Consider the following 27,164-nt stretch of genomic DNA (forward strand, 5'->3'; position numbering starts at 1 on the left):
AAGGCTCTCCTGGGCCTCTGGGCAGGTGTGCTTGGAGTGGATGTGGGGGGTTACTGCAGTTTTGCAGGACTAGAAAGAACCAGAAGATGGAACAAAACACACTTCACAGCTGGCAGCTACAGCCATGCTGCTGACTCCCTCCTCTGGTGGGGTTTGGTGAGCCCACCAGAACGCTGCCATTCGTGTGCAGCACACACAGCCACCCTTCCTGTCCAGCCCAGCACTGATGGAATCTGTATAAACCTGAGTCCGTGATGGTTCATTTCCGGGGTCCCGCAGGCTGAGAAGGAACAAGTCATGAAATAAAGTTGCATGGGAAGGTTCTATCCACTAATGAAGATCATCTACCTCAAAGCTCCATGACTCATAATTTCTCTTATTTGTTCAGTATAACTCTTTGGGTTACAGATCAGACTCTATATGCCCAGGCTTAGAATGTGGAGTAATAAGGGGTAGGGAGTCAGTAAATGTATTTTTCTTCAAACTCACATTTATTGATTCATTTATTCTCCCTTCCCCCTATCATGGAATCTAAGAGGGGATCCAGGAGAGTTTAGGAGCTCTTCCTGTCTACACTTAGTGGTCTCCCACCTCAGTCTCTCCTGTGATCCTTCCTTATACTTCTCAAAAGACATAATAAGAGGGAAAATACTCCTCAAGCCCTGTGTTGAATGAGAGAGAGACAGAGCCCACCAGTCAGTGATAGACACTCTCCCCCAGTACCACCTTGGCTGGGGTTTAGAGTCTACAGCTGCGTGGTCTAACACAAGTACAATGGGAGCCACATAGGCAATTTTAGATTTTCCAGTAGCCACATTAAGAAAGTAAAAAGAAACAGGTGAAATTAATTTTAATAATATATTTTTATTTAACACAATGTATACAATTTCAACATGTAATCAATATTTTTTCAATTACTCATGTGACAGTTTACATTCTTATTATTCACATTAAGTCTTCAAAATCTGGCATGTATTTTCTACTTCTAGCACAGCCCATCTCAATAGGACTAACCACATCCCACGTGAGAGCCACATGTGGAAAGTGGCTGCCGTACTGGACAGGCATGTCTCCAGGAATCTGGCTTTCAGGGCTCTTCTCAGTTCTCCAAGGAAAATCTAGTTCAATGAATTTCACTTTCAAATTTATTTTCCATCTAATTCAATCTCATTTTAGTAACCTGTCCCATTTACAACATGTATGGGCTCCTTTGTATTTTTACTACCATCCAAATGGCATCTGTAAATGTTTCCCTGTTACCATAATCATGTTCAATAACACCCAACTGTCAGTCCAGCCTCAGCCCAATGTACACCTTTTCCAAATCAAACCACCACTCCCTTTTTGTCATTATATGTTAGTTCATTTGGGAACTGTGAGTTGTGAATTGTCTCCTACTCCCAACCAATCTGCACTAGTTTTGCAATAAAAATGCTGTGAACTGCCATGGCAAATAACAACACTGTTACAGGTATCTGTCTTTCTTCCAAAGGACTTGGCACTCTGGACAGATTTCAGCTCATGGCTCCTGACTACATACTTGTTTGGTAGAGAACTGAGAAAAATCAAAATCAAAATGCAAGGAGGAGTAGCAGCTGAATTGTCTCCTCACTCAACCAGCCTAATTCTGAGGCAGCAGGGCAATGTTCCATTTTAACCATTGGTAAAGGACAGTCTTGCTTCACACTTTCTCTCAGTTCCTGTGCCCATGAAAGAAAATCAGTCTCCTATAAACCCAACCTCCCTCATTCTTCTAAGAGAGGTGGTGGGAGGATAAAGCCTGAATGCCAGCTAAACAGAAATGAGCAGCTCAGATGCCACTCTAACCCCAGCACAGAGAGCTCAGGGTGTGCATTTAAGGGTTCCAGGCAGCTAGTCTGAGGTGCTCATTTTTTAAAACTTCCATCACCCTCCTTTGTCTTCCTGTGAAGAGTCCCTATTTTAAAATCCAGATTTTCCTTTCAGTGGGAAACAGATTCTTTCTTCAAAGGCTCAATGGCAGATTGATAGAGAAGAGGTGGATCTCGGCCCAAGGGCTGAACTACAGCTCCTGCAGTAGACATACACCATTTCTGTGGGCTTCCCCAACGCACGTGACTGGAAGAGCCTAGAATCCTCTATATCAGGCCATCACTAGCTTCTGCGTACATCAAGCAAAAGGAGATTTGAAAGTCTGCCCAGAGGATAGCATCTGAAGTCTTGCTGGCTCCCTTGATGCCAGGGTCTTCCATGTGGGACTTTCAGCTCCCAACTTTAGAATCTGTGAATTCCCTAGACAAAAATCCTGCTCTCCCAGCCCAGCCTCACTGTTCCCTACGTCCTCCCAGGCCACTTCCCCACAGATGAGCATATCCTGACCACCTCACCCTGAACTGACATCTCTTCCCAAAGGCCTGTGTCTTGGACCCTTATCTCCTCACTACCTTTTAATGTAAATGTGGTCTCCCCACTGAACTGTAAGTTCTCAAAGGGCTGGGACCCGAGTCAATGGTTTAGTCATCCTCCAATCTCCGCATACAAGCTGGTAGCATGCCTTAGTCCTAAAATGCCTTGGGTGTGTGAACGTTGATGCAGACGACAGTGGCAAATGAGACGAGGTGCCTCTGCAGTCACCCCATCCCCGAAATCCACCACAGAACCCTGTAGCCCTGAACCCTGCCCAGTGCTTTTAGGGGGAATGGAGATCTCAGCCACAGGATCTGTTCCAACTGCCAGATTCAAAAGCAGGTCAAGTGTTTGTTTGGTTTTCTAACTTTGCATTGGTAATCAAGATAGAGGCTCCTCCCCGGGATCTGCCAAGATGGAACAGAAGGGAAGGGCAAAGGGAATGCAGACACAGAGGAGGATGACACACATTCACTCAACCGAACACACCAGCACACACACGTGTGCAGACGTCCACATGCATACACACACACACAGAGCCCTGATGGGCAGACGCCAATACGTCCATCTGTGATAGCACAGGCAGGACTGTGTCTCCCAGAGGATGCCCCCGGCAGCTAGCCCTCCTCGGCGGGGACGCTGAAGCTCGCGAGGCTTCTGTAACTCAGGATGTTGAAGTAGTCGTGCGGCTCGGGTTCTGCGCCGTCCTCTCCCGGCTGCTCCCTGCAGAGGCCGGCGTCCGCCCGCACGCAGCTGCCCGGGGAGGACAGGACGCCGGGCCTCCACTCCTCCTGTTCAGACGGCCTCCTCCCGAGGCCACCTTCCGCAGAGCGTATTCTGAGAGATTTCTTCCAAAAACAAAAAAACTACAAAGTGAGTATGTGGGGATGTCATTTAAAAGTTACTCCCCAAAATGATCCATAGTTATAATGATCTCTTCCTTTCTTACACACACACACACACACCAAAGTTGTGTTCTTATCCACAGCAATTCCTTAACCCTTAATTTCTCAGCCTCTTCACCGTAGACTTCAGCACTAACCGCTCCCCGGAAAGGCTCCGGGCTACGCGCGCGCGGCTGCCCACGCACTCCTGCCTGTTCGCCGAGCCTGGGCAGGCGGCTTCCAGTCCCAGCTCTCTCTCACTCCTTCTCGCTGCCCCTGACGCCGCTGACCGCTTCCTCTTCGAGATGTTCTCCTTCCCTGGGCCCCGTGGCATCACTCTCTCCGCTCCTCCTCCTCCGCGGCCAGGCCTGCTCTTTTTTCCGCCGACACTTCAGCTCCCCAGGTAAAGAAGGTCCTCGGGGTTTCGGTCTCTGCTTTCTCGCGCCCGGTTCTCTCTCTTCCTCTGTGCAGCACAGTCGACACTTCATCCTTATGTACATCTGCAACCACCCTCTGTCCTCTAGGGATCCCCAAATCCCTATCCAAACCAGCCCAGGCTTCCAGACCCGGAGGTCCAGCTGCGGGCGGGTCTCACCACCCACAGCAAGCCCACACGCCACACAGGGCGTTTCCCTTTACGCCCCACAGCAGACTGTGTGTGATGCCCTCCCCCCCCGCCAAAAATGCCTTTTGTGATTTGGCCACACTCACTTTTCCAGCTTCATTTGCTGCAGTGCTTCCCCAACCAACAGCCCAACTCCTGGTATAGGGCCTGGATGCCAGAGGCACCATTGACTGAGAATCTGCCATGAGCACCAAGCGGGCTAGCTTCTTTATGTCATCTCAGCACAACCCTATTGACGTTTCTACTTGTGAGTGAGCCGATAGGTCCAGACAGTTCACCTGTCCCAGTTCTGACTTGGGTTTGTGGGACTCCAGACGATGCTCTTCTCAGCCAAGCTGCCTCTCTCATCTCGCAGTGTCTCGAATGCCATGCACCGTTTCCTGCCTCTCCGGGTTGGTGTATGTTACGCCCACTGTCCATTCACCACAGTTCCCCGCAAAGCTGTCTGCTCACTCCTCCAGACCCGGCTCTACAGCACGTTGTCCAAGAAATGTCTCTGGGCTTCCCTGGTGGCGCAGTGGTTGAGAGTCCGCCGACCGATGCAGGGGACACGGGTTCGTGCCCCGGTCCGGGAAGATCCCACATGCCGCAGAGCGGCTGGGCCCGTGAGCCATGGCCACTGAGCCTGCGCATCCGGAGCCTGTGCTCCGCAACGGGAGAAGCCACGGCAGTGAGAGGCCCGCGTACCACACAAAAAAAAAAAAACAACAAAAAGAAGACGTCTCTGACTCTGCCGGGAGAGTAACATCCTTCCTGTGTGTCCCACTACGGTCCTGGGTGTTCTCTGTTGTAACATACAATGCCGCCAGGTATTTGTTTACCCTTCTGTCTCGTCAGGCCCCAAACTGTGAGTTCCCCTGAGGGGAGGATCTGTGCTGTATTCCTCTTGGTAACCTCGGAGTTCATAACAGATGCTCAGTATAGGTCTTAGGACTGAAATGCACACAAACACACACAAACTCACTCTCTCTCTCTCTTTCCTCGCTCGCTCCCCCCCACCTGGCCCCAAATCTAAATAAACGGGATTTTCCAAATCAAAATATGGACTCATGGTCAGACAAGTACATTTACACTTATGAGACAAGAGGATAGACCGTGAAACCTATTTGGGAAAATCAAGGATGTGAAGTCAGCCATCATGTCCATATGACAGCGTCATAGGTGAGGGTTGTGCCTTACAGGCAAGAAAATCAAAGAACAGCAGGCGCAGGCGGGATGGCAGAAGAAATGCCTAATGGCGTGCAACGCAAAGGTGACCTCCTCCCGGCCTTCATGGATACTGCTCTAAAGCAGGTCACCTAGCCCCACTGTAGGTCCAAACGACAGAATCACAAAGAGCCACCACACACAGGCTTGGAAAATAACAACAAACACAAACCAAACTTCATCCTGCCCACCCCACTGCTTCCAGGATAGGAAACAGCACCATCCTCACTGGCTAGTGTCAAGCTCTGCAGGACATAAATAGACGCAGAGAGGCTGAGCGGGAGGGTGGGCGGCATGGATGGGCGCCTTGAACACATATCAGAAGTTACAGGCGCGGCCTCACTGCGGGCCCTGAGGAGCTGGGGCCCACGGACTGTTTCATTCATGCCTTTTCAGTAGGAGTGGCTGCGCCTTACTGTAGGTGTGAAGAAAAGGGTTGTTATCGTAGGTCACGCTGATTCTTTGCTTCACAGAAGTCCTACATCCCTTGATGCAACCCTATCCATTTAAAAAATACAGACACCCAATTCTTTCTCAAAGAGGTGATTGTGGCTTTTTGTGTTGGTGTGTTCTCATTCCCATTCTTAGACTGCCTACCCTTGCCTTTGAATCTTAGGACTATTTTGGCTTCCAAAAATCCTCTGGGAAGTGTAAATAGGCCTGAGCTGGGTCTCTCAGCTGTTCTGTTTTCATTCCATCCTGCATAGGGAACCCTGTAATTGTAATCAGTGTAAAAAGCAAGTCTGGAATTAAGGCATTGATGTTGTTCTAAAAGACCAAACGAAGCTACGACGATAGCAACTATGGAGACTTGCAGGACAAATGTTACCCTCTTGGAGAACGTGAGAACAGACAGTTGGCAGTCACTGTCCTGCAGCTGGACACACCCATCTCTCCTTGACCTCACAGAAGGTCCCCTGGGTGCACTTTTCCCAATAGTAGCTTAGCAAATAACATTCATTCATTTAGTCAAATCAATCTATGCAATATAACTAATTTATTGAGCACCAGGTATCATGAGGTGCTATAGTAAATACATTTTATAAGAATTATAAGAATTTAAGAAATAATGGTTATTAATACATGCCAGGAAAAATGCCAGGGGCCTTATGTGAATTATATGACTTGAGTTTTTCTACAACCCTAATAGGACAATACCATAATTGTTCCCATTTTACAGATGAAGAAGCTGAGGGTCAGCAAAGTTAGGTGGCCCAGCTACTCAAGTGGTAGAGCCAGGATCCAAACCCTAGGTCTGTCTGATTCCAAATGCCAAACTCCTAAATAATTCAACCTACTGGCTCTCAGGGTCTGTAGGGAATACTGTTGGTGCCCTGCTCAGATTGCCTCACCACCTGACCAGTGGTCCCCTTTCCCAGACACTGGGAATCTAGACTATGAGTGGCTCACAGCTGCCCATTCTCTGGAGAATTGCTCTTGGACCTTTCCTGGTGAGCAGCCAGCAGTCAACAACTGGCTGAGGTGGGTTTTCAAAGGGCTGGCCCCCTCCTCAAGGTGTGACCAAATCTGCTTCAACCACATCTCCCCTGAAACAACATCCCTTAGCCCTACCTTGCTTCCTTCACTACTCTTCATCTGAGAGCCCAGCCCAATAAGTCACTCTCACCGGAATTCCCATGCCAGGCTCTATGTCTGGGAACAAATCTAAAACAGTTGCTCCTGGGAATGGCCCTAGAAGGCAGACTCTAGGATGGGATTGTGGAGGGGAATCCCTCACCAGCTGGATGGGAATACAGACCCCACCGCTGGTGGTGAAATGGGAAGAGACACAAAGGGAAGTGGAATATGAACTGGTGCAACAGCTCTGACATTTGAGAAGTATAGAGCAGATAGTGATTGTTAGGACTGTGGGACTGGGTGGCTTTTACTAAATTCTGCTGTTGGACTGAGAAGAGAACATGACAGATCTACCAGCAACTGAAAGCAAAGTGTGAGAATCAAAGCTCCTCTTCCTTGGCAACATTTAAAGAAACGCTCACCTCCAACACTGAAGAGCAGGCAGAGGACCTACCTATAAGGGCGACAGAACTTCAAAGAAGGCTGAATTCTAAGCCTGGGCAAGACTCCACCAAAATCAGGGTCTGGGCGGGAATGGAGGCATTTCTGTGCATTGGGAGGAGGATCTCTTGGTAGATGCACTTGGGAGCCTTGAACCACCAGCTTCTCTTGCATCATCTGGAGCTGCAGAGGTGACCCCCTTCCCCGGGATGGAAGATGGGTCCTGTCAGGACCTGCCTCCCCTCCCCTATTGGCCATTGGCCCATAATTAGCAAAAATCTCAACCTCCACTAACTGAGGGAATCCTGGGCATGCTGAGGGAGGAGAGAGGTTGTAACAAAAGGAGCTAACACATACTGGTGGAACTGGGAGAGTATGTTTGGGAGTGAATCCTGAGGGGAGTGGATCAGGGCTGGGTGAGTAGAACTTAAGACTGGATGAGGGACACATCATTTGTCAATATTAGGACACATCCCATGGCTCGAGATCTAACACCCTCACAAGGCCCCGGGACACAGCTGTCAACAGAGATGCCAACAGTGCTTTGGAAAACTAGGGAAGAAAGAAACAAAATGCTCAGAGAAGTGGGGATGTTATCATGGACCCATGTAGAATAGTAAGAAGCATATATTTGTCTCTACCCCCAGTTCCTGCTAATATTTGGTCTCTATTAACCCCAGTTCCTGACACAGAGCTCCCTAAACTCCTAAAATATCCTGAGCGATAGGAATGTCATACACAGGGCTCTTAAATCCCTTGGACTATCCTGGGTGACAGGGGTGTCTTTTGTTCCAATGAGGCGACTTTTGCTGGGCTCCAGAGTGGAGGCTGGTTACCAGAACGACCAAGCCATGATGAGAAGCTTGGAACCTCCAGCCCTACTCACTATTGTCCAGAGAGTAGAGGGGGCTGGAAAATGAGTTAATAACCAATCATGCCTGTGTGATGAAGTCTCCATAAAGATCCCAGAAGTATGAGATTTGGAGTTGATGAATATATCTACATGCTGGGAGGGCGGCACACCCAGCACCTTGGGGAGAGAAGAACCTGTGCTCAGAACCCTTCAAGACCTCACCCTATGTATTTCCTTCATCTGGGGATTCATCTGTATCCATTATCAAATTCTTTATTATATAATAAGCAGGTACACGTAAGTAAGTGTTCCCCTGAGTTCTGTGAGTTGTCCTAGCAAATTATCGAATCCAAGGAGAGGGTTGTAGGAACCTCAATATACAGCCAGTCAGTCAAAGGTACAGGTGACAATCTGGGACTTGCAATTGGAATCTGAAGGAGGGCAGTCCTGGAAGGCTGAGCCCCTAACCTGATGTTAACTCCAAGCAGATAGTGTCAGAACTGGATTGACTGTAGGACACTCAGGGGGTGTAGGAGAATTGGTCAGTGTGGCAATAAACCCACACATCTGGTGTCAGAAGTGTTCTGTGCAGTGCTAAGAGTAGAGAAGAGGAAAAGACAGACAAACAGAGTTTTTCCCAATACAGTCTACTAAATCAGGGATTGGGAAACTAAGGCCCATGGGTCAAATCTGGGGTACCACAGACTTTGGTACTGCTCACGAGCTAAAAATGGATTTTATATTTTTAAGTGATTGAAAAAGGAATTCAAGAGAACAGTATTTTATTAAACATGAAAATTATATGAAATTCAAATTTCAGTGTTTATAAATAAAGACTTATTGAAACAAGCCACACTCACTCATTTACATATTGTCTGTGGTGCTTTCACAGTGCAATGGCAGAGCTGAATTTTTGCAACAGAGACCGTAAGGCCCACAAAAGCTAAAAGATCCTGGCCCTTTACAAATAAACTTCGCCAATCCCTGTACAAAGTAATTTTTTAAATCCAACAGCTGATTATGTTTCTTGGGAAGATCCAGAAGACACCCTTTTACTGAGGTGGAAAGGAATGTGCTAGTGAGGGGAGCACCAGCATCATTGAGGGGCTCAGAGATATCTCTCCTCTGTAGGCTGGAGCTGAAGTAGGAATGCTTTTATAGAACTGGATCCCCAGTAGAAAGAGGGATGAGGAGATCCCAAAACAATATAGGGACAGATGGCTTAAGAAACAAGGTGGATGTAACTACTTCAATGGCAGCCAAGGAAGCCTGGCCCACAGGGATATTAAGATGGTTAATAAAGCCCAGTGTGTTCCTAGGAGAAATATAGATGGACAGCCAACAAGGGTATTGCTTAAATGTATAATCAAAAGATCAAGGATACATGAGAGTAGACTGAAGCATGGAGAGTCAAGATTTCTTGCATTTCCAGGTCTATAAGAGTACTGGCTTGGATACTGTCTGTTCACCCCTCAACGTCACTCTCCAACCTTCTGCACCCTCTTCTGTGCCCAGGGAAGACTGAGCTACACGTACTGAATCAGTGAGTTCCCTTGTCCTCTGACTTGAGATTGGGTTCAGCCAATGCAAAGCAACAATAGGAGAATGGAGGGAAAGAGTATGAGGTGAGGGTATATATTCTCCTAGCATTCTCTCTGCAGGGTGGACTTGGACTGGCTGTGGCCTTCAATCAAAGATTACAGTACTTCTCAAAGTGGTCCCTCAACATAACTGTCTCTTTCCAGGTCCTAGTAATCATCCTCCCTCCCAGGTTCCAGTAATCATCCTCTCTCCTTTCCCCTAAAGAATTAGGGTTGGTAACAACACACTCCTACACTCCCACTTATGGTTTCCTTATATGCTTGCCAGTCCTTTGTAAATCTCCTTATTAAACTATCCTCAAACTACTCATGTTGAGAATACTATGTGTTCCCTGATGGACCTTGAAAAATACAGGTATAAAATGCATTTGAGCAAAGAGAGAGAGAAGACTGGAAACTATAGCCAAAGCATATGAAAAAACAGAGAGGAACTAATTTAGACAGGAAGCAGTGGACATGTCAAAGAGGGGGCTGATGAATAAAACATTTTAGAAGGGGAGCCACAGAACTTCTGGTCCATAGCTACTGGACTCTCTCTTTTCACCTTTTCCCCTTTCCCTTATACAAAGATGACCAAAGTTGGTCTGGGATACTGGCCTGGAAATAAACCAATCTTAATCCTTAACAGGAAAATGTGTTCTGCTGCTTCTAAAGAGCTTTCCATATGTCCATGCCAGAGCTGCAGAGCTCTGGTGACAGCAGAGGACATTTGTTCACCAACCACCATAACAGCTCCCTGCCCAGCTCAGAGATCAATCATCATTCTCTTCACCTCTCCCCTCTAGTCAATCACTTCTCTTTCCCTCATCTTCCCCTAGAGGTTTCATTTACTAAACCTGTCTACTGTGATAGCCAAGACATAAATGAAAATACTATAAGTCATTGACTTCCTCGATAGCACTAGCCACATTTCAGCCACTGCTGGATCGATCCCCAGTACTCTGTTCCATGATGTCTGTTGAATGACAAGGAATAAGTGGCCACATCTCTGACCAGGTAGGTCAGCAATCTCAGTGTTTGTTTCATAAACCTGGAAGTGAGGGTTTGAACCATAGGACAAGAGATTTTTGTAGGCAAGTTGGTGGACCAGGCAGTCATCTTCTGGTATTAGATTTTATGTAACTTTCACCTATCACATGAGCTTTCCTACCATTTGAAGAATCTCTTTCACTTCCTCTAGACCAAATTAACAAGGTCCGACAGTTGCCTGGAGCACTGTTAGACCAGTGACTGAGGGAGACCTGTCCACTTTGTAACTCAGAGGGGAACAAGACTTTGGTTTTGCTACCAAAATACCTTTTCCCATCCTCACTCCAATCTGTTCTCAGTAAAATAAGGTTAGAGTGAGTGTTCCTGGGCTCTCTTCATTCGTAGATCTGACTGAAGACAGAACATGTGTCAAATGGAATGTGTTATTTTTACATCAATACCGTAGTTATTGATGGTAGGTTACAGAAAGCAAACTGAGTTTATCTACACAGAAAACTAAGAGAATTTAAGATGTAAGAGACTAAATGTTCAAGATTAGTCACTGGTAATAGACATGAGTGTGCACAAAAGTGTAACTCCATAAGCAGAATTAACACTAGGAAAATATATACAATTTTTATCCTAGGCAGGGATATAGAATTAAGGCTGTTTAAAATGCAAAATACCATGAGGTCTAAGTGGAGGAACATTACAATAGCACTTTCTTATTAAGCAATTCTAGTTTGTGCAATTCATCTCAACTCTGAGGCCTGGAGAGGGAAGTAGCTCTCAGTCTTCAGAAGAGTGACAAGAGTAAAATAGTAAAATAGATGTTAAATAAAAAAGAAGAGAGGGCTTCCCTGGTGGCGCAGTGGTTGAGAGTCCACCTGCCGATGCAGGGGACACGGGTTCGTGTCCCGGTCTGGGAAGATCCCACATGCCGCGGAGCGGCTGGGCCCGTGAGCCATGGCCGCTGAGCCTGCGCGTCCAGAGCTTGTGCTCCGCAGCGGGAGAGGCCACAGCAGTGAGAGGCCCGCATACCACAAAAAAAAAAAAAGAAGATAAAGTCAAAGGATGGTCCATTTCTGAGAGAGGGAGAAAAGGAAAAAGAGGACAAGAACTCACAATAAGCAAGCAAGATGGAACCAGAGCCTAAGAACACACATCTGTCCAAATCCCTCCCTCTCTGGGACTGGCAGTGACCTGGCCACATTCAGGCTAAATGGCTGTTCAGGAATCAGGTACAGAGGGGCTAGAACTCGGGTTGGGGGTCTTGACCCAATATAGCCAAAGGTACAGAGTGGGTGGACTGGGTAAATATGTTCTGCTTGTAAAAGTCAGCCTTTGAGTGCAGATATGAAATACAACATCAGAAATAGGAGTTCTGCTTCTGGTAGAACAATGATTGCCTATGTTGCTTTGAACCAACATTTCCAGGGAGAATAGCTAGAAAAACTGAACAAAATATTATAAACATATATCTGTATAATCAGAAATCTATCAAATCAGTGAGAAATTTGTGGTCTGGGGAGCAAGATCCAGGAGTAGGAAGCCCAGAGAGATGAGATGAGCATTGTGGGGTTGGGAAGGGTATGGATTTTCTCCTAGAGAAATTGCCTGAAACTCATGGCTGAGAGGCAAATTAGCTACACAGAATTTCTAGCTGGAGGGACAAAATTTAGAGTTCAGAGGCCACCGAGGAAGGGAGACTCTAGCAAACACTACAGGCTTTGAGTTGGGACCCCAAAGGACTACACTGTACAAGTAAGGAAGTAGCAGAAATTAAATCCAGCTTTAAATCCTCTCACTACTGATTTAATTAAGGTGATGGGAATGCTACTGCCTGAAGATTAGTTACCTGATGGAAGCAAAAAGGAATCTTCTTTAGAGGAAGATGATATTATCTACAGCCTCAAATTATGGCCACAGGTTTTCATGTAGAAATACAGCATTCAATGAAAAGTAAACAGTCAAAAAGATAAGATAGGTCCAAAAAACAAGCAAAAAGAGAGAATATTAAAAGACCCATAGAGAACCCAATTAATAGGAGCATCAGGCACAGATTTCAGAATAATTATGATTAACATTTTCAAAGAATTAAAAACAAGATTGGGAATTTTGGCAGACTTTAAACTATCCAAACAAAGAACAAAATAGAAATCCTGAATCTAAAAAATATGATAATGGAAATTAAGAACTTAAGGGATGGGTTTAACAGAAAAGTAGATCCATCAAAGAAGAGACTTAGTAAACTGGAAGGCATGTCCAAAGAAAACATTTGATGAGACAAGTAGATGGAAAATACAAAAAAGAGAGTAAGGGATGTTGGAAAAAGTGAAAATGTTGAAAATACCACGTGATTAGAATTCCAGAAGGAGAGGAAAACAAGAACAAAGAAGTAATACATGAAGAAATAATAGCCAAGAATGATATAAAACTGACAAAAGATATCAAGCTACAAATTCAAAAAGCACTCCAAACCCCAAAGAGAATAAATACAAAGATGACTATATCCAATTATATCACCATATAATTGCTGAAAACCAAAGAGAAAGAAAATTTCTAAAGAACCAGAAAAAAAAACACATTATCTTCCAAGGAGCAAAAATAAGATTCTCATATAATTTCTGAACAGAAATATGAGAAGCCAGAGACAATGGGACAATATTTTCCACATGTTGAAAGAAAATAACTGCCAACATAGAATTCTATACCCAGCAAAACAAATATATCACTTTTAAGTTAAGGAAAAATTAAGATATTTTCAGATGAACAAAAAGCAAGATAATTCATCACTAGCATGCCTGCCCACATGAAATACTAAAGGATATTCTTTGAGCAGAAGGAAAACTATCCTAGTTATAAGATAGAACATGCAGGAAGAAGGGAAGAGCAACAGAAAGGGTAAATCTAAATGAATATTGGCTCATAAGACAATAAATCATTTCTTTGGGGTTTAAAATAGAGAACTAAAATCCATGACAATAATAGCAGTAAGTTGGGGAGGTAGGTAAAGAGTTAATGTGTTCTAAGCTTCTTGCAAAATCCAAGAAATGATGAAAGTACTAATACATATTAGACTTTAATAAATCAGGGATCTATTTTGTAATCTCTAGTGTCACCACTAAAAAAAAGAAAAATGCATAACTACTAAATAGATCTTTTTAATAATAAAAAGTACTTAATTCAAAAGGCGGCAAGAAAGATTGGGGGGAAAACAGGCAAAACAAATATGAAGAAAATAAAGTGGTAACTGTAAACCCACATGTATCAGGAATAACAGCACCAGGTACCAGTCCAGAGAGAGCAAAGCAAGGCTGCAGAGTTGAATTGTTAACGGAGGGGAACCAGAGTTGGAGGGAAAGTGAGTCAGGCACTAGGGAAGAGGACCTGAAACAAGGGGGAAAACAGTGTTGGGAATCACAGGCCTGTGTTCCCCAAAGTGTTTGTTTAGTAACTTAAGGCAACCTGGGATGGCTTAAAAGACCCAACAGGGCAGACAAAACAGGAGTGGGAATTCTTGCTTATTCTAATCACTAACTACCAGTTATGACACAAGGATGTGGATATATTTCTTCATTGTTTACAAAGCTTTCACATGCAGTATGCTACCTGTTCATCACAACCCTGTGATATAGAGCGAGCAGAATCATAATCCCCATTTTATACATGAAGAAATGGAGACTTGGAAGATGAAACAGCATCCCTATCATCACACACTCAATGCTGAGATTAGAAACTTCCAGTTCCCCGTCCAATACTCTTTCAGCCACGTGACCCCTTAAGCAAGAGTAACAGAGGATTTACAACCTACTCATCTTGCCATGTACCTTTTACCCCTAAGTTTTTGGAGTGTTGATTTCTCATTCTGCGGAAGTGCTAGATAGCCCAGCACTACTGAAGGGTTGTTAAAATTAAAGGAGCTAATGTTCAAAAACCCCTGGCGCAGAATAGATGCCCAAGATGCATCAAAATCACAGTGGCTAAATCAAACTCTCAGAGGAGTGGCTTAAGGGGCAAGCAGGAGCCAGGAATTGTAGGCCACAGCAAGATGGGGAGGATACAGACCCAACCTTTCAGGAGCTCCCAGACAAGGGAAGGCACAGCAAAAAAGCATAAACAATGCCACTGAAAGGCAGAGCAAGGACTGTGAAGAAGGCACAATGAGCAGCGGGAGCGATCACTTCTAGACAGAAAGGGGACAAGAAAGGACCAGGGTGGCAGAGATGGGATGCCCAGGACTGAGATATGGAGCCAGAGTCATTACCTTTCTGGCCAGTGTGACCACCACAATGACTGCTGTGCCGATGACTGCCAGCACTGTGGCCATGGCTCCAAGCAATGGGATCTGGAACCCAGCGCTGTGCTCAGCCACTAGAGGGAGAACAAAACAAATGTGAGTGTGGGCAGAGGCCGGAAGCAAAGGGCAACCATTACAAGGGAAGTCTCAGTGTCAGGGAACGGGCATGGGAATTGGCCAGGCCTTTCTCTAACCACAGGACTGGCGTCTTCAAGTCCATCTCTTCGGACAGCAGAGCATCTGCCAGGCCCATCATGAAATCAGTGCCTGATCTCTCAAAGGGTGTACCCCACACACTTGACACCAGCGCAGACCATTTTAACACTCCTTTCTCTTTTTGACAATATCTATTTCAGTCATAATCATAAAGTGAAACAAATAACATCCAGAAAAAAAACAGAAGGTGATTATTTTCTTTATTAAACTTCATACTTATAATCATACTAGTATAAAAAAAGTTTAATTAGAAATTTAAAAAAGAGGGACTTCCCTGGCGGTCCAGTGGGTAAGACTCTGCGCTCCTAATGCAGAGGTCCCGGGTTTGACCCCTGGCCGGGAAACTAGATCCCACATGCGTGCCGCAACTAAGAGTCTGCATGCTGCAACTAAGAAGCCCATGTGCTGCAACTAAGACCAGGCACAGCCAAAATAAATAAATAAATACATATGAAAAAAATTTTTTGAAAGAACATTAAAGTACAAAGAAGTAAAAAAGCATATAACCTTTCACCTTAAGCCTATAACACTTACTCCAACTCAGCTGAGACCCTGGAGGGAGTAAGGTTCTGGAGCTTTATCCTTTGCTGTTTTGCCAGCACCTGGCACCTACCAGGTGCTTAATAAATATTCATGACATGAATTAAAGCAGGAATAAGTGAAGTTCTATGAAGATGTAAAATGTAAATGCAAGGAGGAAGAGCCAAGAAGAGAGTTTTGAAAAGATGAGTGATGCTTGACCCAAGGAGAGTGTGAGGGAAACAGGACAATTGTCAGGATGTGTGCTGGACTATAAGTGAAAGGGTTTCCAGGCTGCCTCATCCCATCCCCACCCCCTTCCCAGGAACTTGGGTAGAACCCGGGTGTCCAGGGCAGTCTTGAAAGGAGAAGGGTGTAGCAGAGGCCGGGCCCCTCTTCCTTCTAACAAAGGGCTTAGATTGCCGGGAGGATGGTTAAAGCATGTAATCACTTAGGGCAAGGGCAGCACCCCCAGTACCCACAAGGTACCAGGAGGAGCGGGGAGCCCAAATTCCCCAGAATGTGTTCCTCCTGTTCTGAGGACTCAGTCTCCTGCCTTGGCCACAGGTAGGGAAAGAGGACTGACGGAGACCAAAGTTGGAGAGGGTCAGAGGGGCTGCAGAGGTATCTCCATAGAACCAGAAAAGGATGGAGGTTCTTCCCCACATGCCACACTGGCCTATGCCAGGGGCCCTCAAGAAGTAGCACTTGAGAAGAAACTTTAAGATAACCTTTTATCTTCTCAGTTTACACATATTTTGCTAACTCATCAAACAATCTCCAACACCACTGATGTCAGCAAATAGCAGTTCTGAGGGTGTAGTTGAGTGGAACAGAACCCCTGTGTTAAAATCAGCTCTACCGCTCTGAGCAACAGCCAAGCCTCAGCCTCTACCTCCACCCAACAGTCAGATGGGAATCGGGGGATCGTGTTCATGCTTATGTTCATGCTTACGTACATGCTTAATTCATGCTTGTCATGTTCCAGGGACTGTTCTAAGGGCATTTCTTTTTTTAGTAAGTCATTCAATCCTACGTTAGCTCCTCAGGAGGTCTTACATCTTTTCCTCAGTTCACAGACGAGAAAAACAAGGCACAGAGAAGCCCAATAATCTTGTCTGAGGTCAACAGCAACACCAGGATTTGGACCCAGGCTGCCTGAGCCCATCATGACTCTGCTATCCTGTCCCTCAGCCATGAGAACAACCCTTTCCCACCCTCCAGAGAACTGGCTTAAGTGTCCAGGTGGATAATGAAAGTGAAAGCATTTGGAAACTATGAAGTACCACAGAAATGTAAATTCTTGTACATTTACACTGAGCACTGAGCTCTAATCCTTTATAAACTTAGTGGCTGATTCTAATGTGTATGATTGATGCTAAACTAATTAATGAGATCCTTTCTCACAAGACCTGAACAACTGGTCTTCCTAACAAATATACCTAAGAGGTGCTTTTACCCGAACAGTGGTTCTCAATCCTGGCTGCCCATTCAAACCATCGGGGTGCTTTTAGAACCTAGTACAACCTGCTCTGACTGAACTGGTCTGGGATGGGGTGCCAGCATCAGTACCATTTAAAAGCTCCCAGGTGATCTGAACGTGAACCAGGGTTGGAAGGCCCCACTTGGCCATATTGGGCAGGAATGCATTTTCTACCCTAGAGGATGACCATCGCCAGCCACCCTGCTCCAGAGAGCATACCTGAGCTTTGTAGGACTTCCAGAAAGAGTGTCCCTTTGTAAATCCCGTCAGGGTAGGTGTGATAGATGCAGATGTACTCTCCTGTGTCGTTCCTGGTCAGTGACTGGAGGGTGAGGCCCAGGTTGGGGCCTGGGACCATTCGCTCCGTGAAGGCTGGGTCGATGTGCCACCCCAGGCTGGCATGATGAATGGCCAGAACTTGGTCCTGCTGTTTCCAGTTGACCTGGGTCACTTTGGCAGTAGTGGAGGAGAGGTGACACTGTAAGGTGACAGAGCCACCTTCCTCTGCAGAAATGTTTCCCGTTGTTACTATTCTGCCTGTCACAGCTCCTAGGGAAGGGGAAAAAAAAGAATGCACTTTTAGCAGCTGGCCTTGAACCTTTCCGTAGAAATTCCAAGGCGGCTTTAGACCAGAATTGATTTTTGGAATGACAGTCTCTCCAGTCTGCCCTGTCATTCCCCCATACAGACCGTAATTACTACACAACATAGCACTTCACCTTCTTAGTATAGTCTGTGGGAATATACCTTCCTGATGAACTCATGGATTATTTCCACACACTTATCTTGTCTCCCTACCTAGAATATAAGCCCTTGTCAGCCACCGCTTCTGTTTGATTATATCTTCCAGCAGCCAGTTCTGTGCTGGGCACATTATCCTTTGAAACAAAACCTGTCTGTCTTGGTTGACAGCCATTTGGGGTGCCCGGAAAATTTTTCAGGAAAGCCACGACATCCAAAGGAAAGGAGGCTTGGAGAGCAACTCTGCTTCTCCAGGCAAAGCCACCAGCCTCAACACTGACCTCCACCCCGGCTCCAGATGGTTCAGAAAGCACCAGGGAAACAAAATTATACTACAGTTTTTAAATATTTCTGCCCCCCTCAGAAATATTTGCTTATGATATTTAATATAGAAGGAAATAGATTTAACATAAATTAAATCTCTAATAGTAGAATCTCTGGAATCTGTGACAAAGACATTTTTTAATCCACAGGAAACGTGTTGGGTTGGCCAAAACGTTCATGCGGGTTTTTCCATTACGGAAATACAATGTTTTTCTAGAAGTTTCCTCAAGGACAGAAGAAAGGAGGGTGGCGCAGGAGTGAACTTCTCTCAGCAAACTCATCATCCCTCCTCCTTAGTCCCTTTCTCTCCTCCTGCTTCCTTCCTTGGGTCAGCCAGTCCGGCACCCCCCCATCCCCAAGTCCTTCATCTGCCGCCTAGTACAGAACTGTGTCTCCTTCTCAGAGACAGCCGTTTCTCAACGAGGGGACGCAGGGCTCTGAAAGCTGTGTTTCCTTCCCTCAGATGGATAAGGCAATGGCTCCAGCCTCCCCCTTCCCCCGCCCGCTCTCCCTCCCCTTCCAGTCCCAGGCTAGACTTCAGGCCGTACCTGAGGCAGGGAGGCGAGCCTGCCTCAGCCCCTGGGTCCAGAGCAGTAGGAGACACCACTGCATGCTTCTGCCCAGGGGGCCAACAGGAAGGAACTGTGGCCTCTTCTGCCAGCGAAACTGGCCGACTGCTGATGGCAGGGTGAAACTGAGCCTCTGAGGAGAGAAGGTCTCGGAAAAACCAAGTTCAGCAAAAACAACGTCGAAGATAAAACTCACAACAAGTGCACAAACTGCAAAGGGTGAGCCACAAGAAAGACCATGAAGGAAACACATTTAAAAATAAACAAAAATGTGGTTAGAGGTACACTGGGCTTTGGATTACTATTAGTCAACCTATTGTTTTTAAGTTCTGTCTCAATGCACTTTTTGTTTAAATTAGCCTTTATGTAATGAGCTCAAGCACATCTGTGTAATGCCCAAGATTCTGGAGAACCTGTTCCTGACGGGGTTCACTGGGCTGCCCCGACTGTGCAATGACAAGAGAAACCTAAGTTCGCGCACTTAAAGGCCAGGACCTGCGCTTGAAGTCTAATGATCGAGGGAACAAAAGACATTTATTCAGAAACAAGACATGAGTGGGACAAAAGTCTTGGTCAAACAGAGCAACGTTCCCTTGAATGAGGGAAAGAACTAAGATTCTCTCTCCTTGAATCTAATTTCTTCTGTCTTGTTTATTTGGACTGAGACACTGTTGAATTCGGGCTTAGTCTCTCTGACCCAGTAGAGTCGGAGGAGACCAGAAGAGTGAGTTTTCTCGCGTACCGTGACCCCGTGACAATCGGGGATGCAAAGAAAGGCGAGCCCCAGTTGCCTGACCCTGGATCGGGATTGGCTGACACTTGTCTGGAGCTCCCAGCTCATCGTCAAGTCCTCCTGTTGACCCACCCTTCCTTCCTGCTTCTCGCCCTCCCTCTCTCAGTTCATGCCTTTGAAAGTCCCTGAGTGCCTGTGAAGCACTGGACTTGGGCTAGGCTCTGGAGATATGAGGGTGGATAATCACCGCCCCTGCTGTCAAAGTCAAAGCTTGCTCTGGTGAAGCCACACCCTGGGGAGAGGAGGTGGAGGGTACACATTCACCTGCCTTGGGCATGCCCCGTGGTGTTATGTCCTGAAAGTCTGCTGCTCCAACGGGGCAACGTCTGAAGCCTGATGCTCTGCCTTTCATTCCAGCCCAGCACCCTGAGCATTCCACACTTTCCGGGCTCCTGTCCTCCTTCTCTTCTACAGGACGCTCCATCTCAAACCAGTTTCCTCCTGTCCCTGGGTACTACCTATTCCCAACTCTACGCTACAACCCATGTACACCCCTACACCCCACCCCCAGCCCCTCAGACAACTTGTGCTTCACCAACTTCTTTCTGCCCACCCCAATTCGACCTGTCCTTCAAGGCTCATATCAAGACGTCTCCTCCACCGCCTCTCCACAGTCACAGAGCCTGCAGCTGAAGAAGCTATGAGACCTAACACATGTCCACCTAATGTGGGCGCAGAGGTTGAACCAGAGGGGTGTTTTCAAAAGTGGTTGCCAAGGCAGAGGGGCGAGGGGTGGGAAGAGCCGAGAGCAGCTCTGGGGAACAGAGCACAAAGGCGGACTCTGGCGTTTGGACTATAAAAAGCTCAGAGACTGTGTTTCTATCGTGGGGGCTGGTAGAAGCCACAGAGGCAGGACCTGTCTTATACAGCTGGCCTTCTGTATGCATGGGTTCTGCATCTGTGGATTCAACCAACCACAGATTGAAAATATTAAAAAAAAAAAAATTCCAGAAAGTTCCAAAGGGCAAAACTTGAACTTGCCATGCACTGGCAACTATTTACATAGCATTTACATTGTATTTATAACTATTCACATAGCATTTACATGCTATTAGGTATTATAAGTAATCTAGAAATGATGTAAATTGTATGGGAGGATTTGCCTAGGTTATATGAAAATACTATGCCGTTTTATGTAAGGGACTTGAACATCTGCAGGGTTCTCAGTACCAATCCCCCACAGATACTGAAGGATGACTGTATAATTAGAAATCCAAAGAAACTTAGAGTGGGTTAAAGAATTGTTCTATTTGTTTCTAAGCAGTCAGTCCAAAGAAGAGCACGGTCAAGTCCATTTTGATCAGTGGTGCTCTCCAGAGACATGTGAAGGTGGTGACTAACACCCTATAGAAGGAAAAAGACCTGGGTCCAGATTCATCCTGGTTTGATGACCTTGGGAAATTACTCAACCTCCTTAAGCCTCAGTTTCCTCATCTGTAAATAAAAACAGTAGTACCCGCTCCTCACCCCCCTCATAGGGTCCTTGTGAGGATTCAGTGAACTAATGTCTGGTAAGGTGTTTAGCACAGTGCCTGGAACACAGGAAGGGTTCAATACATCAATGATAGTATTGATAATAACATTAACTAAGGAAGTGAAAGGAAAATCAGAGGAGAATATCCCTGTCTATGTAGTGTATTTTGCCAGGAGTAAAACCCTGGTCTCTGGACCCCAAGGCCATAGTTCTACAAACCTCTTCATTCTGGCTTAGGCGTCTGATATCAAATATGAGAATAAAATGTTACTGTGGAAAAGCAGGCACTGTACCAGCCGAACCCTGAGGATGGAGGAAGGTGAATGACAGAAGAGTCTCCCCAGGGAACCTCCCAAATCCCTCTGGGGGCCTCCTATTTGGACTCCTCCTGGAACGGTCGCTGGCAGCAGCCAGAGCAAAGCAGCACAACTGCGAGAAGCAGGTCTGGAGCAAGAGCACCCCGGGCCACCCTGATCCTTTGGGGCCCCCCTTGGCAGCCCCTGCAGCAAAGTGTGAACCCCTGTGGTTAGTTGGGTGCCAACTCACGTTTCCATTTAAAGCCCTAAAAGGAGCCACCATATTTTTCTCCCCTGACTTCTGGGGTTGTGGGCTGGACAGGGATGGTTAGCCTTGAGGCAGTGGGGTGGGTGTAGGTGTTGGGGAAGGGACTCTATTTGCACGTAAAGGGGGAAGAAGCACTGGCTTAGAATGTAAAACACTCACCAGGCCCCTCAAGTCCTTTCACAGCCCAGCCTTCCCCTCTCCCTGTAAGGCCCCCTTGAGCCCACAGCTAGCTCCCCAGGTCCAGATGGAAGCCTATGGCTCGGTGGGGGCGGGTAACAAGAACTGGGCCCCCGCTTGTGACCACGGGGGGCTGAGGGTGGTCACACTTTCCACAAGGCCCGTGACTCATATACACGAAATACAACCTAGTGTTCTCTCAGGACACAGACCAATCTCTCAGCTGTGTCTTTGGACTTCTCAGTCCCCAGAATTTTCCCTCTGGCTCATAAGGGGTGCAGGAGCCTAAAGGATATCACAACTGTCTTCTCCGCCCTCTTCCCAACTGCAACACCAGCAGCTGCAGGGGCGGTGACCTTCCCAGCCAAGTGCTCCCTCTCTCTGCCCCGCAGACCAGCGCCTCCTGGTGTGAGCTGTATTGTGGCCGGGGGGTCCGCAGAGGCCTGCGGGAGCAGGGAGACCGGAAACCGGGGAGAGAAGGGGACGCGGCCGGCCGCCCAGAGTACCCGGAAGAGCCTGCCCTGCGTCCCCCTCAGCCCCATCCGCCCTTCGCCATAGCAAAGTCACTTCACAGCAGAGCCATCCAGGCAGTGGGTGGTGGTCCCAAAGCCCCTTGTGGAGAGAGGAAATCAAAGACTCAACATGAAAGGAATATCTCTGACCTGAGGCTCTTTTATAAGTCTGTGAGCCAGGCGGTTTGTTGGCTGCAACTGGCTCAGAGCGAATGCCAATGGGGAGAATTTGGGGGTGGGATTGCCATTGTTTGTTCAAGCTCCCTTGGGTGAGGTGACCCTGAGGAACCCACCCCCGCCCCCCAATGAATGCTGCCAAGGAGTTTCGAGGATTATGGTAAATTTCCTTTGCCTTCTCAGCTGTGAAAATAGGACAGAGACTCCCAGGAGAGGCTGGAATGCAATCAGAAGAAAAGTCTTTGGGAGGAAGCAGCTCATCTTCTGTCTTCAGCTGAGGCCTTTTCTGCAGCTCTCTTCACAGCCCTCCCACCCACCAACGTCGCTTCCCTTACACCCCCATCCAAGATGTGATTATACTATCAGTCACCCCCTAGCTCCATCTGCCGTGGGAAAGATGTCTTCTACCCCTGGAAACTTACTTCCTGCTTCCTACTACCTGCATCCCTCAACATCCAGGACAACTAGAACTGGGATAGAAATACATGCAAACATATCATTCAAAGAGTGTCTCAATCATCAAGCATCCTCCTTCCACCAACAAAAAGAATGACAGAACAAGATGGTTTCACAGGGGCATATAACAGGCCTGTAAAGAGCAGATAATTTCAATGTCACTTAAAATATACAGACAGAGAACATAAAGGAACACTTCCAAATTTGTTTTATGAAGTGAATTTCAAACTGTTGTAAAAATTATTAAGATTGCACACAATAAAAGAAAATCAGATCCTAATCTCTTATAAATACTGAGGGGAAAATTCTTTTTTTTTTTATTATTAGTTTCTGCTTTATAACAAAGTGAATCAGTCATACATATACATCTGTTCCCACATCCCTTCCCTCTTGCGTCTCCCTCCCTCCCACCCTCCCTATCCCACCCCTCCAGGCGGTCACAAAGCACCGAGCTGATCTCCCTGTGCTATGCGGCTGCTTCCCACTATCTATCTACCTTACGTTTGGTACTGTATATATGTCCATGCCTCTCTTTCGCTTTGTCACAGCTTACCCTTCCACCACCCCATATCCTCAAGTCCATTCTCAAGTAGGTCTGTGTCTTTATTCCTGTTTTACCCCTAGGTTCTTCATGACATTTTTTTTCTTAAATTCCATATATATGTGTTAGCATATGGTATTTGTCTTTCTCTTTCTGACTTACTTCACTCTGTATGACAGACTCTAGGTCTATCCATCTCATCACAAATAGCTCAGTTTCGTTTCTTTTTATGGCTGAGTAATATTCCATTGAATATATATGCGACATCTTCTTTATCCATTCATCCGATGATGGACACTTAGGTTGTTTCCAGCTCCGGGCTATTGTGAACAGAGCTGCAATGAACATTTTGGTACATGTCTCTTTTTGAATTATGGTTTTCTCAGGGTACATGCCTAGAAGTGGGATTGTTGGGTCATATGGTAGTTCTATTTTTAGTTTTTTAAGGAACCTCCATACTGTTCTCCATAGTGGCTGTACCAATTCACATTCCCACCATCAGTGCAAGAGTGTTCCCTTTTCTCCACACCCTCTCCATCATTTATTGTTTCTAGATTTTTTGATGATGGCCATTCTGACTGGTGTGAGATGATATCTCATTGCAGTTGTGATTTGCATTTCTCTAATGATTAATAATTTTGAGCATTCTTTCATGTGTTTGTTGGCAGTCTGGATATCTTCTTTGGAGAAATGTCTATTTAAGTCTTCTGCCCATTTTTGGATTGGGTTGTTTGTTTTTTTGCTATTGAGCTGCATGAGCTGCTTATAAATTTTGGAGATTAATCCTTTGTCAGTTGCTTCATTTGCAAATATTTTCTCCCATTCTGAGGGTTGTCTTTTGGTCTTGTTTATGGTTTCCTTTGCTGTGCAAAAGCTTTGAAGTTTCATTAGGTCCCATTTGTTTATCTTGGTTTTTATTTCCATTTCACTAGGAGGTGGGTCCAAAAGGATCTTGCTGTGATTTATGTCATAGTGTGTTCTGCCTATGTTTTCCTCTAAGAGTTTGATCGTTTCTGGCCTTACATTTAGGTCTTTAATCCATTTTGAGCTTATTTTTCTGTATGGTGTTAGGGAGTGATCTAATCTCATACTTTTACATGTCCCTGTCCAGTTTTCCCAGCACCACTTATTGAAGAGGCTGTCCTTTCTCCACTGTACATTCCTGCCTCCTTTATCAAAGATAAGGTGACCATATGTGCATAGGTTTATCTCTGGGCTTTCTATCCTGTTCCATCGATCTATCTTTCTGTTTTTGTGCCAGTACCACACTGTCTTGATTACTGTAGCTTTGTAGTATAGTCTGAAGTCAGGGAGCCTGATTCCTCCAGCTCCATTTTTCGTTCTCAAGGTTGCTTTGGCTATTCGGGGTCTTTTGTTTTTCCAAACAAATTTTGAAATTTTTTGTTCTAGTTCTGTGAAAAATGCCAGTGGTAGTTTGATAGGGATTGCATTGAATCTGTAGATTGCTTTGGGTAGTAGAGTCATTTTCACAATATTGATTCTTCCAATCCAAGAACATGGTATATCTCTCCATCTATTTGTATCATTTTAATTTCTTTCATCAGTGTCTTATAATTTTCTGCATACAGGTCTTTTGTCTCCTTAGGTAGATTTATTCCTAGATATTTTATTCTTTTTCTTGCAATGGTAAATGGGAGTGTTTTCTTGATTTCACTTTCAGATTTTTCATTAGTGTACAGGAATGCCAGAGATTTCTGTGCATTCATTTTATATCCTGCTACTTTACCAAATTCATTGATTAGCTCTAGTAGTTTTCTGGTAGCATCTTTAGGATTCTCTATGTATAGTATCATGTCATCTGCAAACAGTGACAGCTTTACTTCTTTTCCAATTATGGATTCCTTTTATTTCCTTTTCTTCTCTGATTGCTGTGGCTAAAACTTCCAAAACTATGTTGATTAAGAGTGGTGAGAGTGGGCAGCCTTGTCTTGTTCCTGATCTTAGTGGAAATGGTTTCAGTTTTTCACCATTGAGGACGATGTTGGCTGTGGGTTTGTCATATATGGCCTTTATTATGTTGAGGAAAGTTCTCTCTATGCCTACTTTCTGCAGAGTTTTTATCATAAATGGGTGTTGAATTTTGTCGAAAGCTTTCTCTGCATCTATTGAGATGATCATATGGTTTTTCTCCTTCAATTTGTTAATATGGTGTTATCACACTGATTTATTTGCCTATATTGAAGAATCCTTGCATTCCTGGAATAAACCCCACTTGATCATGGTGTATGATCCTTTTAATGTGCTGTTGGATTCTGTTTGCTAGTATTTTGTTGAGGATTTTTGCATCTATGTTCATCAGTGATATTGGCCTGTAGTTTTCTTTCTTTGTGACATCCTTGTCTGGTTTTGGTATCAAGGTGATGGTGGCCTTGTAGAATGAGTTTGGGAGTGCTCCTCCCTCTGCTATATTTTGGAAGAGTTTGAGAAGGATGGGTGTTAGCTCTTCTCTAAATGCTTGATAGAATTCGCCTGTGAAGCCATCTGGTCCTGGGCTTTTGTTTGTTGGAAGATTTTTTATCACAGTTTCAATTTCAGTGCTTGTGATTGGTCTGTTCATATTTTCTATTTCTTCCTGATTCAGTCTTGGCAGGTTGTGCATTTTTAAGAATTTGTCCATTTCTTCCAGGTTGTCCATTTTATTCGCATAGAGTTGCTTGTAGTAATCTCTCATGATCTTTTGTATTTCTGCAGTGTCAGTTGTTCCTTCTCCTTTTTCATTTCTAATTCTATTGATTTGAGTCTTCTTCCTTCTTTTCTTGATGAGTCTGGCTAATGGTTTATCAATTTTGTTTATCTTCTCAAAGAACCAGCTTTTAGTTTTATTCATCTTTGCTATCGTTTCCTTCATTTCTTTTTCATTTATTTCTGATCTGATTTTTATGATTTCTTTCCTTCTGCTAACTTTGGGATGTTTTTGTTCTTCTTTCTCTAATTGCTTTAGGTGCAAGGTTAGGTTGTTTATTCAAGATGTTTCCTGTTTCTTAAGGTAGGATTGTATTGCTATAAACTTCCCTCTTAGAACTGCTTTTGCTGCATCCCATAGGTTTTGGGTCGTCGTGTCTCCATTGTCATTTGTTTCTAGGTATTTTTTAATTTCCTTTTTGATTTCTTCAGTGATCACTTCGTTATTAAGTAGTGTATTGTTTAGCCTCCATGTGTTTGTATTTTTTATTGATCTTTTCCTGTAATTGATGTCCAGTCTCATAGCATTGTGGTTGGAAAAGATACTTGATACAATTTCAATTTTCTTAAATTTACCGAGGCTTGATTTGTGACCCAAGATATGATCTATCCTGGAGAATGTTCCATGAGCACTTGAGAAGAATGTGTATTCTGTTGTTTTTGGATGGAATGTCCTATAAATATCAATTAAGTCCATCTTGTTTAATGTATCATTTAAAGCTTGTGTTTCCTTATTTATTTTCATTTTGGATGATCTGTCCATTGGTGAAAGTGGGGTGTTAAAGTCCCCTACTATGAGTGTGTTACTGTCGATTTCCCCTTTATGGCTGTTAGTATTTGCCTTATGTATTGAGGTGCTCCTATGTTGGGTGCATAAATATTTACAATTGTTATATCTTCTTGTTGGATTGATCCCTTGATCATTATGTAGTGTCCTTCTTTGTCTCTTCTAATAGTCTTCATTTTAAAGTCTATTTTGTCTGATATGAGAATTGCTACTCCAGCTTTCTTTTGATTTCCATTTGCATGGAATATCTTTTTCCATCCCCTTACTTTCAATCTGTATGTGTCTC

The 27,164-nt window shown here is 45.1% G+C and overlaps 1 protein-coding gene across 1 annotated transcript; it reads right to left on the minus strand.

Moving 5' to 3' along the window:
- Window positions 1-3,002: 3,002 nt before the first annotated feature.
- On the minus strand, window positions 3,003-18,737 carry TIGIT (T cell immunoreceptor with Ig and ITIM domains; the record flags this gene model as incomplete). The annotated part of the gene is made up of 4 exons (XM_079704976.1): window positions 3,003-3,233; window positions 14,810-14,916; window positions 17,280-17,609; window positions 18,674-18,737. 4 exons carry the CDS (start codon window positions 18,735-18,737, stop codon window positions 3,003-3,005), a joined length of 732 nt encoding a protein of 243 aa, XP_079561102.1.
- Window positions 18,738-27,164: the final 8,427 nt, after the last annotated feature.

This window comes from Hyperoodon ampullatus, assembly GCF_949752795.1.
Source record: "Hyperoodon ampullatus genome assembly, chromosome: 5".
Taxonomy (NCBI): domain Eukaryota; kingdom Metazoa; phylum Chordata; class Mammalia; order Artiodactyla; family Ziphiidae; genus Hyperoodon; species Hyperoodon ampullatus.